This window comes from Podarcis cretensis (genome assembly GCF_951804945.1).
Source record: "Podarcis cretensis genome assembly, chromosome: 10".
In the NCBI taxonomy this organism is placed as follows: Eukaryota; Metazoa; Chordata; class Lepidosauria; order Squamata; family Lacertidae; genus Podarcis; species Podarcis cretensis.
Genome location: NC_137179.1, coordinates 65,100,959 through 65,115,266, shown reverse-complemented (window position 1 = coordinate 65,115,266; position 14,308 = coordinate 65,100,959). Strand labels below are relative to the sequence as shown.

At 41.6% G+C, this 14,308-nt stretch overlaps 1 protein-coding gene across 9 annotated transcripts in view; it reads left to right on the top strand.

The window, feature by feature from the left end:
* The window catches only part of TAFA5 (TAFA chemokine like family member 5), a 339,258-nt gene extending 334,893 nt beyond the window's left edge, over positions 1-4,365 (top strand). For all 9 annotated transcript variants that reach the window (XM_079994434.1, XM_079994429.1, XM_079994433.1 and 6 more), the window contains one exon: positions 2,309-4,365. Coding sequence is in view for 1 of the 9 variants with exons in the window: in XM_079994433.1 (XP_079850559.1) it covers positions 2,309-2,317 (9 nt within the window). In the remaining 8 variants the exon portion in view is untranslated. The remainder of the gene's footprint in view (positions 1-2,308) is intronic.
* Positions 4,366-14,308: the final 9,943 nt, after the last annotated feature.

Genomic DNA, 14,308 nt, shown 5'->3' with positions numbered 1-14,308 from the left:
TAAACATTAAAAAAGTACAAAACCATGCTGGACAATTTCCACATGAATCACAACAAAATCTAAAATAAAGATAAAAAAAGGAACAGCAACACCTGTCCCTCCTAAACGATACCCCAGTCTGCATAGAAAGATCTTATCCATCTGGCATGGGCACCATAAAATATTTAGACAATTCTTCATGGATAAGTTCTTTGTTTTCTAAAAAGGGGAAATGGGTGAACCTTCTGGTAACTCGAGGCAGAAACTATTGACGTTGACGATTCTTTTGCAGTATTGGTTTGCTGTACAAGCAGAGACAGAACAAAAATACAGATTTTTATGCACTTGTTAGTGCAGATATTATTTTTTCCATATAAACAATGATCTTGCAATCCCAGCAGCTTAAGGTTTCTAAATCTAGCAACCCTTTGATTGTAAGCTACAGGATTTGTGTAGTGTTGCTGTAATGTTATACTGATTCAAAAGATCAAGCGAGAGAAGCCGAAATAGAAAGGTTGGGGAGGGGGCAGCTACAAATGATGTTTTCTTGCTAAATGCTAAATACGTCAAACAGGAAAATATCACAATAACCAACCCAGTTTTTTGCCTTCAGCCTATCTGAGGTCATGTGGGTTGGAGTCTGACCACTAGTCCGAAAAGGAAAGGCTGTTTGCAAGAGTTCTGGGGTGTGTTTTCCTGGAAAAGGTGAGAGGATAAAAACAGAACTCTCAAATAAACCTTGTGCCTTATGTGAGACTTTATACATGGACCTTTTGCATAGCTGTCAAGTGTCCCTTATTTGAAGGGACAGTCCCTTATTCCAGTGCCATGTCCCGCTGCTGTCCCTTATTGATAGATGTCCCTTAAATGTCCCTTAAATGATGTCCCTTAAATTTCAAAGGAAGCAGCTCCTCTCCCTCCCTCCCTGCCGGCCAGGGAGGAGGGAGGCTCCAACAGTGTCACTTGGCTGTGTTGCTCACCCAATAAGAAGTTTAAGAATGACTGGGGGGTGGAGCTTGCATGCCTTGTGTGTGGCTAGTTAATGCAAGCTGAGGGGGTTTTTGAATGCTGGACGCCATTTTGTTGCACGTGCTGCTGCAAACTTTGCAGTGCAAAGCCAGGCCGGGGAGCCATCTTAAGTTGAGGCTGCATAGGCCAAGGTGCATGTGCATGTGATTCAGATTGTATTCAGTTGAACCTCTGGTTACAAAGTTGGTTGGACAGTGTTCTCGAAGCTACCAGCATGAGTTTGACCAGACAGCAGGAGGACAGGAAGACTGGAGTGCCTGGAACAGGTGAGGCTGCAGGTCCCTTATTTTGGCTGCTGGTCCCTTATTTTCAAGGCTGCTGGTCCCTTATTTTCAAATCTGTAAGTTGACAGCTATGCCTTTTGTTTAGCTGCTGGAGGCAGATGTTCTTTTCATTTACCTCTCAAATTGGTAGGTTAAAAAGCATATAAATTTCATGCTCTGCTTGAGTGAAGTGAAAGTAATCCTGTTGTTCTCTGTTTTGCTTGCTAGCGTTTGCTGCTTTATATTTTCTTGTCCGTCAATAGTAAACATTCTAAATATTGAGGAAACAAGATAATACCAAAGGAATTATTGCTTTACTGTTTAGAATTCGGGTTTGCATGACACAGCTGTAATATACCATTATGCTGAGGTAGATTCTATAAACTGAGGGGAATGCTTTTTTAAAAAAGCAAGGCTTGCTTCATTAATATTCCAGAAATCAGTTCTTTTAATTTATATGGTTTTTTTTGGTTCTACCTTGTGTATATGCATTTTAAAATGTTTCTTGCTATAATTTTTTTTCTCTGCTTCTCTACAATCTTTTATCCATTTTTAATAAAATAGGTTATATTTTGCCCTTATTTTACAGTAATTTCTATTGTTATTTTTTTATTTATTAGCTTCCTCCTTTTAAAAAATCGATATCTAATTATATTGATCATAAATACCTGTTTAGTGATGGTATCACTAGAGGGCAGTATTGATTAAATTAGTCTACTGAATAATCAGAACATGACCTTGCATCTTAAGCAGAAAACACCTGTTATAAATCATATTTTTTCACTGCGCTGTACTATACTGTGTCCAAATGAGGCTGCATTTCAGAGTGTTGTATGTACAATATGTTAAGAGCTTCCATTCTTTTTTTCTGAAAATGTTTATTGAACTTTCTTTACCCAGTTAAGGCCAAGACAAATATTTTATATTTTTGGAGGTGATGGCAGTGGGGATCAGTAAATAGCCGGCGCTAGTCTAAAACGTCTGTCGTTCAAGTTTGCAGTTAAGATATGTACTCATTTGTTCTTATTGACTTGCAGGTCTCCTGACAGATGCAGCAACAGAGAAGCCTTGTAGGAGTTTTTAAGCTCTGCGTGGGCTACATTCCCTAGTCAAGTTTCACGGCTGTGGATCATCCATTATATGTCATCAACTCAAATGTCTGTTTCTCTGTATTTCATCAAAGACAGCATAATTCTACGTTATGAGCTAAAGTCTGTTCTACCATACTAAAGAGCACTGGACTAAGGAAGAGAGAGAGAGAAATGCTTGGGCATTAGCAATACGAAAACAAAACAAAACACCAGTTCACAGTTAACGTCTCATCTGCGTTTTGCGCCACTGCTGAACTTGATCTGTGGTCATGTTTCAACGGGACGAGTCAACTACACTGGAGAGTATTCATCCCAATCAGCCTTAGAGAAGACTGTTTTGTCTACAGGAGGACACTAAGGTGCAGAAGGCAATTTCTTCTTGTGCCCTAGACTGCCTAATTGCTTTTATTTTCTTATGTTTCAGTATATACAATAGACCAAAGAGCAAAATCTATTTTAAAGTGGACACAATGTTACTGTTAACAAGGTTATTTGGGTTCAGTAGTATGGGGAACACCTTGCACGGATTCAACTCGCCCAGTGCTGCAATATTGCCGTCCAGCCAAAGTCCTTGTGGAACACTGCAGAAAAGGCTGGAACTGCTCTTGGGGAAAGGTACACGGAAAAACACGAGGGAACAAGGAGGGGAAACGGCTGTTCTTCAACAAGAAAGCAGAACTTTGATCAAAAACAACACAAACTGTCAACGCACCACCTTTACTCCTCTGTGCTTAGATTGACTTCTCGTACTAAAAATCATTTTGAGTTTAACCAGTTCAACATGCCTCTTCTATGGTTCCATTTTTTGATCGTTAAAAGTTGGATAATACAGTATTTGCAAAGAGCATGTTTGGTCATCTGTGGCCTATGTCTCATCTGATACACCATTTAGCACCAGAAAGCAAAATCCAAGGGGTGGGGTGGGGGGGAAGTAACACTTGTTTGAAAGAGATCATTAAATGTATTTTGAAAAGCCTAAAGTTATATATTTAACAGTTTTTATATGTTGTATATTTGTAGAAAATCCTATTTAACAATTAACGTGGTAACTCTGACAGTCATGACAAAAAAGAAAAAAATATGGATCAGAGTTGAGTTGTTGTTTTATTACTTCAGTTGTCTCTGAAGTGACTGGTGTAGTTTGCTTTCTTCCATTGGGACATTCTGGATGTAAAGCATGACCAGAGAGGACTCTGTAGAAAAAGCAAAGAATAATGTTGTTTATATTACATAAATGCATTCAACCATTGCACTGTTAGAAGGCTTTCTCTCTCTCCCCCCCCCCTTTCATTTTCTCCCTTTTTTCTTTGAGGGGGGTGGTCTTTTGTATACCAGTCAAAAACAGTGTAAAATATTTTAATCATTTACTTCCCATACTGAGTTAAGTTTTTTCTCTCTCTCTTCTCTCCCCCTCCTTTCCAATTTGGTATAAGGGTCAGCTTGCTCCTTGACAAGATATAGGTGGTCTGTTTGTTTTATCTCATACTTTAGAAAGTCCCCTTGTCCAATATTATATAGGGCAGTGAAGAGTGCTATTTAAGAAATGAGAGAAGGAAAGAAGATAGAGTCTAGACCAATAACCTCCAAACATGGTACCTTTTTGTCTATTACAAGTATTGCTCACAGTGATATGACAAGGTCAACAAATGAGCTTTCCTCCTTCCCCCCAAATATTTGCCGATATTAAACTTTCCCCCCAGTGTCCACTGTAGTATACTACCTAAATACTCCAATTAACTTTTAGTGTTATGCTAGTTCTATGCTACTAAAGAAAAAAAATATATAGGGATTGTTCAAGCAACCATAGATGAGAGGTATGAAAAAGAAGTTCGTTTATTTAAGACCTCTTCCAATTTTCAGGATTATTTTAATGCACAGGTTGAAGAAACCATGAATTGTAGGTGATAGTGTCTATGAATAAAACATGTACATGGACGGTCTTATTTCATCCTAAGGGTTTTGATCAGTGTCCAAGTAGCAATTAAAGCCCAGCCACTTGAAAAGCATTATGAACTGACTGCACTATAAATGACCAATGTCTGATTCAAAGTGTCATGCAATAAATGATCGCAGATACTTCACCTGTATTACAAGAACTGGAAAGCCAGATCCCCCACTCCGCTGATTTTCTCTTCTGTTATGGTTTCATTTTTATTTTTCAAGGGAGTGTAGCAGCCTTATTTAGTAAATACTGAACAAAAAATTAAAATGTTTCAACATTTTTGTTGCTTTACAGTATTCAGTTTTGTGTTGGTTCAGCTAAATTATGAAAAAAATAAAGAAAACCCTTTTATAAGTGAGACTTTTGTTCACTGCTTATGACATGAGACAACTTTCTCAGGAGGGAGGGAGGAGCTGGGTATGTGAGGTGAACGAATCATTATTTTATTTGGAAAATGGTAGTTGGGTCAGGACCATTTCTGGACTGTGCTGAAGTGGAGACTTGTAACCATCTCCTTGAAATGGCTCTCAAGACAGAAGGATTTGGAAAACACAGGAAGATAACTAGTTTTCTGCTTTCTAAAGTGAACTACCAGCTGTTTAGGTTCTAATCAAACTGACAATTAGGTGCATGAAAGTTAACTTTGATTATAATGGTGATTAGAAATTGTTGGCTACATGAGATCAAAGAAACTCACTGAAGCCTCTCCAGGAGGCATGGGGAGCTTTCTGGACAATGTAGGATGGGGGATGCTGGAGAAGGGGAAAATTGCTATGCATTACCTAATGACTAGGGATGTGGGTGGCGCTGTGGTCTAAACCACTGAACCTTTTGGGCTTGCTGATCAGAAGGTTGGCGGTTCGAATTCCTGCGACGGGGTGAGCTCCCATTGCTCGGTTCCAGCTCCTGCCAACCTAGCAGTTCAAAAGCACGCCCCCCAAAAGTGCAAGTAGATAAATAGGTACCAATCCGGTGGGAAGGTAATGTTTCCATGCGCTCTGTTTTCCGTCACGGTGTTCCATTGTGCCAGAAGTGGCTTAGTCATGCTGGTAACATGACCCAGAAAAGCTGTCTGCGGACAAATGCCAGCTCCCTCAGCCTGTACAGCGAGATGAGTACCGCAATCCCAGAGTCGTCTGTGACTGGGCTTAACAGTCAGGGGTCCTTTACCTTTTTTACCTAATGACTACAGTTTCAGGCATTCAAATGCATGGTTTTCTCACACTTATCTATGGAGAATTTTTTTTCCCTGCACATCCCATGAAAGTCCCAAGGATTTGAATGAAAAACATGACTGTATGAATCAAGGTGTGTACCATTCTTTGGCTTGTGGGAATGCCTTAGTAGAGCCAGCTAGTCATTTCAGTGTGCGAACAGGATAGATTAGGGGCTTTACTTACTTACTTACTTACTTACTTTACTTACCTTGTAGGCTCTGAAAATAAAATTTTAGTTTACATGGACCCTGCCCAGAAACTTAGCACTAGGCTGAAAGATAATGCCCTTTTAAAGCATTTGGATCTTCACCATAGAAGGGTTAATTTAGGTTGCAAATCTATGCATACTTTACCTGAGAGTAAGCATTAAAGGTAAAGGTAAAGGTACCCCTGCCCGTACGGGCCAGTCTTGACAGACTCTGGGGTTGTGCGCCCATCTCACTTAAGAGGCCAGGGGCCAGCACTGTCCGGAGACACTTCCGGGTCACGTGGCCAGCGTGACATCGCTGCTCTGGCGAGCCAGAGCCGCACACGGAAACGCCGTTTACCTTCCCGCTGGTAAGCGGTCCCTATTTATCTACTTGCACCCGGAGGTGCTTTCGAACTGCTAGGTTGGCAGGCGCTGGGACCGAGCAGCGGGAGCGCACCCTGCCGCAGGGATTCGAACCGCCGACCTTTCGATCGGCAAGCCCTAGGCGCTGAGGCTTTAACCCACAGCGCCACCTGCGTCCCCTCAGAGTAAGCATTACCTGAGAGTAAAAGTGCATATGATTGCATTGTTAGTTAGCAATACTTCTTTACTTTATCATTTGAACTCAATATTACTTTTTTATGTAGTAAAGGTAAAGGACCCCTGACAGTTATGTCTAGTCGCGAATGACTCTGGGGTTGCGGCGCTCATCTCGCTTTACTGGCCGAGGGAGCCGACATTTGTCCGCAGACAGTTTTTCCAGGTCATGTGACCAGCATGACTAGGCCGCTTCTGGCAAAATCAGACCAACGTATGGAAACGCTGTTTACCTTACCACCCGAGCAGTACCTATTTATCTACTTGCCCTTTGACGTGCTTTCGAACTGCTAAGTTGGCAGGAGCAGGGACCGAACAACGGGAGCTCACCAGTTACGAGGATTCGAACCGCCAACCTTCCGATTGGCAAGCCCTAGGCTCAGTGGTTTAGACAACAGTGCCACCCACTGTGTATGTAGTACCTGTTGTAATTGGCTTAATTTTTGTAATTGGCTGAATTCGTTCATTGAGCTGAATGGAGCTCTTCCTTGGTACTATCTGGTTCTCCTTGCTCTTGTACAGTGTTACCTCGGGTTACATACACTTCAGGTTACATGCACTTCAGGTTACAGACTCCGCTAAGCCAAAAATATTACCTCAGGTTAAGAACTTTGCTTCAGGATGAGAACAGAAATCGTGCTCTGGAGGCATGGCAGCAGCAGGAGGCCCCATTAGCTAAAGTGGTGCTTCAGGTTAAGAACAGTTTCAGGTTAAGAACAGACCTCCGGAACTAATTAAGTACTTAACCCGAGGTAACACTGTACTTTATAATGTGGGTAATCCTGACTGATTCTTGCAATGAACCACAATTCTTCCATCCTTGCAAGACTGATGTTCTCTGACTCCAAAAAATAGGCTAAGAAGCAACCCAATGTGCTCTAATTAGAAATGAATTTCTGCCTAGTTTTATATGACAGCAGCCTCAGGCAAGTTCCAGAGGCAGCTCCTTCCAAACTGTCTTTCCAAAATGCAGAATTTTGAATGCTCAGCCAATATTTGCTTGGCTGTATGAACTGAAATGTGCACTTAGTGTTGTAATGGGAATGAAAGTATTTATTTCCTATTCTGTACAATGAAGCACATATTTTTGCTTCAGAAATGTCTCCCTTTAGATAGCCTTACCTTTTGAAAATGGTCAAAGACACACAGGCAGTTAAAAAACATATTACTAGTCATACTCCCTTTTCTTGGCTGGGAAATTGGTGTCTAATCTGCCATTATGCCTTTGAAATGATTGTGTTTTAAACAGCAGGCAATGGGAAATCATATGGCAGCTCAAACAAAAATGAATGTGAGTAAATGTAGCACTTAGTCAATGCAACTTTTAAGAACCGACTTGCTGGATAAGATCAAGACCCATATAATATAGTATTGTGTTTCAATAGCAGCCAACAAGATGGCTTTGGAAGCTCTTAGTTTTTCTGAACAAGCTGGATTTTTAAAACCATTATTTTAAATATTAATTTACTACCACAGCTGTTTAATTCAATCCCACTAATGGCATTTGTTATACTCACAGTGGTAAGTATTCTTTATCTTTATTATGGAGTCCAAAAGGAAACCATAGCTGAATATATGAATTCTGAAAGACATGTCAGTCTCAACTGATTTATTTCACTGAACTTGAGAGAGGGAGTGAGAGAGGATTATATGTCTGATCGAATCCAGACATAATTTGTTTCTTCCCTCTTATGAGGCTTCCAACCATTTGGTGCAACATGAGGAGAGCTTATTAGAAGTATCGTTCACAGGTATGTATTAAACAGATACCCATCACAAATAGAATGGAATCATTATAACAGGCTCTACCTGTTCATTAAACCCTGTTGCCCCTTCAGTATCCAGCCCCAATCTTCTCCCTCTGAGCTCTCCACATTGTCCCACCACCAGTCTCTGAGCCTTCCTCCTCTGGGGTTTCTCTTGGAGGTTCCTCCCACCATTCCCCTTCATCCAGCCAGTCCCTGACATTGGTTGCATTTTTGTTAATAATACGTAACAGAACCTGGCATGTGGCATGGTCCTTTGCAGGTTTAGCAACAGAAGAATAAGTGGATGTGTTAAATCAGTGATGACTGAATTTTATTTTATTTTATTTAAATAATCTTTATTACTTTTCAAACTTACAACAGACAGAAAAAAGAACAAAAGAAGAAACAATACAATGAACAATACAAAACACAACCTTAACACTAAATTAAACAAAACAAAACAACAACAATTTTTTTAAAAAAAACATATAGCATTTCATTTCATTAGTCTATCTTTCATTCCCTTATTTCATCGACTTCCTCTCACCTCCCTTTTTGTATTCCACTTCTGTTACTTGTTTCAGCAAATCCTTTCCATCTTTCTCTATTTTTATCATTATGAATGTCTTAACATATTTTTAACCTTATTTTCCATTAATACTACAGTGATGGCTGAATTTTATGTCAGCATTTTGGCAATGCACACAGAGGAGTGAGATGTGGTGATGGATTCTCTGTTTTGCTGCTTCCCAACTGGAGTTAAAAATGCTCTATCAGTCTGGATCTAGTCCACAGAGCATGGGTAGGAAAACTAAGTCCCAGGGGCAGGATCCAGCCCAATCGCCTTCTAAATCCGGCCTGCAGACGGTCCAGGAATGTTTTTACATGAGTAGAGTGTGTCCTTTTATTTAAAATGATCTCCAGATTATTTGTGGAGGCTGCCTGGTGTTTTTACATGAGTAGAATGTGTGCTTTTATTTAAAATGCATCTCTGGGTTATTTGTGGGGCATAGGAATTCGTTCATTTTTATTTTTATTTTCAAAATATAGTCCGGCCCTCCACAAGGTCTGAGGGACAGTGGCCCGGTCCCCTGCTGAAAAAGTTTTTCCGACCCCCGCCATAGAGTACTATTGTTTAGGCAATGAGACTCTGGCAACCATTGATGCCATGGTCTCCAACAAACTTGAATCAAAGCACCATGAAGACAGAATGAGTTTCCCTGTTGAGTATATACTTATTACAAACTTGGAGGTTTTGCTGTGAAAGTGTGAACTGGAATTAATCAGTTAAGGCAGGAGTCACAATTGCGGCGCCCACAAGTCCCCACGTGCCCACAGAGGGTTCCCTGGCTCTTGCAGGGATCACCCCCCCCCCCAACCTGCTGAAATTAGGCTTGGAAGCAGCAATTTTTTTAGTAACTGTAAAGGTTCTCGGGGGTTGCTTGTGCGTAAGTTGGCGCCACACCTGGCTGGGTTACCTGGGTGAACCCTTTCTGTCCGGACAGCCACCCATCCGTGGCTGTCTCAATCGCTGGCAGAATCCGTCAGTGGGCGTTTCTTGAACTTCTTCCAGCAAAGAAGTTCTTTGACGCCCAGTCTCCTCCTACTCTCCCTGCGCGGAAGTCTTCTGCGCAGGGAGGGTGTGGGCAGCGGAGGACCCGTGCTCTCCCTGCTGGTCTCCTGCGAGGAGTCCTGGAGCCTTCTCTCTGATTCCCCCATCTGCCCCCCTCCTCCACTGGTGCTACGCTGATTTCCTTCCCCAGCAGATGGGCTGCCTCTCTCCCTACTGGGACCCTCTCCGGCATCCCTCTGGAGCCTTCCCTCCGCCTCTGGCTCCGATGGCAGTTCCCTGACAGTAACAAATAGAGTCCACTGCGGTTTGAGCTTGACTGAAGTGTGTTTGGGTGTGTGACCCCCATGGCAGTTTCTTCAGTCTGCAAATGTGCCCACAAGCTCAAAAAGGTTGGCGACCTCAAAACACATCCCACAGCAACAGCTCCAAGGTAAGCGCAAGTGTTTATTAAATCATGAGACTCATTTAGTCCCTGTGGCTTGAAAAGCGTACCTGTGTTATGTAGACATTTTCGAATGTTAGATGGTGATATTCATTCTTAACACTTGTGGGTATATACTTTAAAAAATGATAGTGTACCTCTGAGAGCCTCTACACAATAGGTTTCTATAAAAAAAGCAAATTGATTCCCCAACACATATGGTAAAGGGATTTTTTAAAAAGAGCTGTAGTTTGGTTAATTGGATCAAACTGCAAATCCCATATTTCTTGTAAGCTAGTACAGCCTTGTGGAGACTGTGAAAAACTCCAGTAACTAGACTTCCATGATAGCAAATGAATTCAACATACAAAATAGGCAGGTTCTCTGGAACGCATGCAACATTTATAATCGTCTTGTGTGCATGGCTACATTTTTTCTCCCCAGTGAAAAGATAGCTGAGGCATTACTGAGGACAGACAGATCTGTCAATGTGCTTGTTCGGTGTGCAAAAACACACATCAATGCAAGTAAAGTGTCAGGCTACATTAAGAAGTGAATATAGTAACTATTGGAACTCAGTTGGCCAGGAACAGCAAATGCCTCCACATTGATGTTGAACATATTCTGCCCAATGTATTATGCATATTAGCAACAAAAAAACAGTTTGATGTGCCACAGCATAACCATTACACCATCTCTCCTATATATAAAATACCTAGCATTTCCTGAAATGAAAGCTATTCAGTTCCTCGCAGAGACAGCCTGCTCTTTGGGCTCTGACTTTGCAGACAGTTAAGTCAAAGATGGTTGAAGATAGTCCCTGCTATTCATTATTTGGATATTCTCACTTTCTCCTAGACCCTTAAGGCAGAAAAACAGCAGCAACAGGTAAAATGGAGGTAAGTAGTGAGGTTAAGTGTGCATTTGTTTGTCCTTGTCTCTTTCAGCTCCAAAACATAACAATATTGACTTTTAGTAGTAGCACAAGAAAAAAAAAAAAGGAGTGACCTAAAGGCTGACCGGAGGATATTTCCGACCTAGAAAAACAAGCTGAGGACCTATGTTTATGTATGTTACTATACAGCAGCCTGAATGAAGTGCAACCATTTACGAGTGCCAAGGCAACACCACTTACTGTGAATTACTAACATATTTTGCTAGTACTTTTTTTTCTTCTCTCTCTCTCTCTTTGCATCTTTGTCAACAACAGAGTAATATCCAAAGAAGTGACCGAGTTTAATGTTCTGGTACTGAATTAACCTTTTCTTTTCTCCCAATAAAGGTTACATTGTTGAATTAAGCAAAGGCATGCAACTAAAATCCATCCTCCGAACAAGCTCTGAACAAGATTGATTGGAATGATTGATTGCCCTGTCGAGATTTTGAAATGCTTACTGACGTACTCCTTCTTTGTTCAGTGTTCTTTCACATTTAATAAACTCTCAGGATCTGGCATGCATGTATGTACGTTTGCCATAGAAACTAAGCAGGCCTACATTTCCTAAGCTTAAAGCCCGACTGAATCTATAATTTTTCGGTGTTTTGTAATTAGAAATGCTGATGCCGTTCACACACTCGGCTCTCTAAAGAGGAATGGTCCCTGAGCTCCCAAAAGGCGAAGGTGCAGATTGTACAAGTTCCCAGGTTTTTACTCTGCCGCATTGAAATAATGTATGAGATCTGACAAGATGTTACCCAGAATCCACACAAGGCTCCATGCTGAACTAGCCATATCAAGGGACCATATATATGGAAAACTGCATTTAGACACTATGAGGATCTGTTAAAGCAGATGTGGGGAATTGCTGACCCTCCTGCTGTGGAGCTACAACTCCCATCATACCTGGCAGTTGGTCTGGGGATGGTGGGAATTGTAGTTCAGCAACATCTGCAGGGTTAAAGGTGTCTTCTTGCAGGAATTATGCAGAATTTCTTGACTCTGAATTCAAACAAGGTGCTTCAGAAATTGCAGACGGACTAACCAGTTGTCTATCAGGGCAAAAGATACTTGCCACCCCTCTTCTTTCCTTCTTCATGTGAGGACAGATGAGGGAAAAGGAAGTGAAGGGAGGAAGGTTTGTTGTATGTTGCTAGCTGCCTCCTGATCATTCAAAGGCTGTTAATAATAATAATAATAATAATAATAATAATAATAATAATTTATTATTTCTACCCTGCCCATCCAGCTGTGTCTCCCCAGGCACTCTTGGTGGCTTCCAACAGAAGGTTAAAAATACATTAAAACATCAGTTATTAAAAACTTCCCTAAACAAGGCTGCCTTCTAAGGTGTCTTCTAAATGTCAGATAGTTGTTTATTTCTTTGACATCTGATGGGAGGGCATTCCACAGGGCAGGCGCCACTACTGAGAAGGCCCTCTGCCTGGTTCCCTATAACTTTGCTTCTTGCAATGAAGGAACCGCCAGAAGGCCCTCGGAGCTGGACCTCAGTGTGTGGGCTGAACGATGAGGGTGGAGATGCTCCTTCAGGTATACTGGGCCGAGGCCATTTAGGGCTTTAAAGGTCAGCACCAAGACTTTGAATTATGCTTGGAAACGTACTGGGAGCCAATGTAGGTCTTTCAAGACCGGTGTTTTGTGGACTCGGCGGCCGCTCCCTATGCGCTCCCTATAATAATAATAATAATACAGTGGTACCTCAGGTTACAGATGCTTCAGGTTACAGACGCTTCAGGTTACAGACTCCACTAACCCAGAAATAGTACCTCGGGTTAAGAACTTTGCTTCAGGATGAGAACAGAAATTGTGCAACGGCAGCGTGAGGCACTATTAGCTAAAGTGATACCTCAGGTTAAGAACAGTTTCAGGTTAAGAACAGACCTCCAGAACGAATTAAGTTCTTAACCCGAGGTACCACTGTAATAGTTTTATTGGTTTTATTGTTTATATGCCACCCATCTTACTGGGTTTCCCCAGACACTCTGGTTGGCTGCCAACAAAACATTGCTAGATTCACAGCAACATCAGTTCTAAGCTTCCAAATCAACTTGTCTGCTTGGCAACTCTGCCAGCTGAAGATCAAAACACCCCTTACAGCAGTTTTGCATCACTTTCACTCAGTTTGATATGACTTGTCAAGAGACAGTTCATCCATGGTGACTGGAAAGAGCAGCATAACTGCTCAACAATGTCCACTATCACATCTGCAGGCTTTGTGAGTAATGGCTCACCATGATTTACAACCATACAGAAGAAATGTCGGCATCCCCCCTGCCCCTCCATCCCAACTCTGGCTGCAGCCCCTTGTCCCCCCCCCCCCCACAGCTACCGCTGTACTTTCCGGTGCATGTGGGCTAGCTGCTGTGGAACAGGAAATGCACTTTGCACATGCTCAGAAGTGCAAACCTTTGGCACAGCGCCAGTGTGGTGTAACACCACTGGCGGAGGAAGAGGGGAGTGGGGGGGGATTCCATCAGGCTAGGCCTCCTTCCACCTGCCTTGCCCCACCCTCTAGTCTTTGCTTCTCAATTTGTATTGTATTATTTTATGTACCGTGCCTTGCTGTTGTTTTATTGATTATAGTTTAGAAATTATGTATTGTTGAGGCATCTAATCATAGCCTGCATTTTTATTGAGGCTTGATCAGGGCCTGTATTTTAAAATGAGCTTAAAGATCTTCAAATGTTTCATGCCAGGCAGAAGAGCAGCTGCCTAAGAACCTTGGCAATGTTTTTCCTCCTAGACAAGGGGGCCCCCTGATTTATAGCAGAAAACAATTCTCAAAGTCGTAAAAAGGGAATTACAGGCTGACAGCCAAGGTTACACTGACCCTACATATTACAGAAGATAAAAAAGCAGAGAAAAACATAATTAAGAGTGGGTAAATAGTAAAATAAAACCATGTGCCTCCCATTAAACTTGAGCCATATTTTCCTAAGGTTCAAAGGTCAAGAGCAATGGAAAAGCATCTAGCTGGCAGAAAGGAAGAGAGTATTTTGGGAAGTCTTTTTCTAAAGTTGTTTCTTTCTTAAACTGAGATCCTTTTAAGATTTCTTTTCCTTTTAAAAAGCTATCTATGTTATGTATTAAATATATTGGCTTAAATGTAATTATGCAAAGGAATTAGAAGCTATGAAATGTTAAATCCTTATGCTAGATTCTTATTTCATATAGTTGGAAGAGATCACAGGGGCCATCAGCCACCAGCCTAGCCCCCCCTGCCAAGCAGGAAACATCATTAGAGCATACATATGGTTGTCAAGCTTTTGTTTAGAGACCTCCAAAGGAAGGAGATCTTTC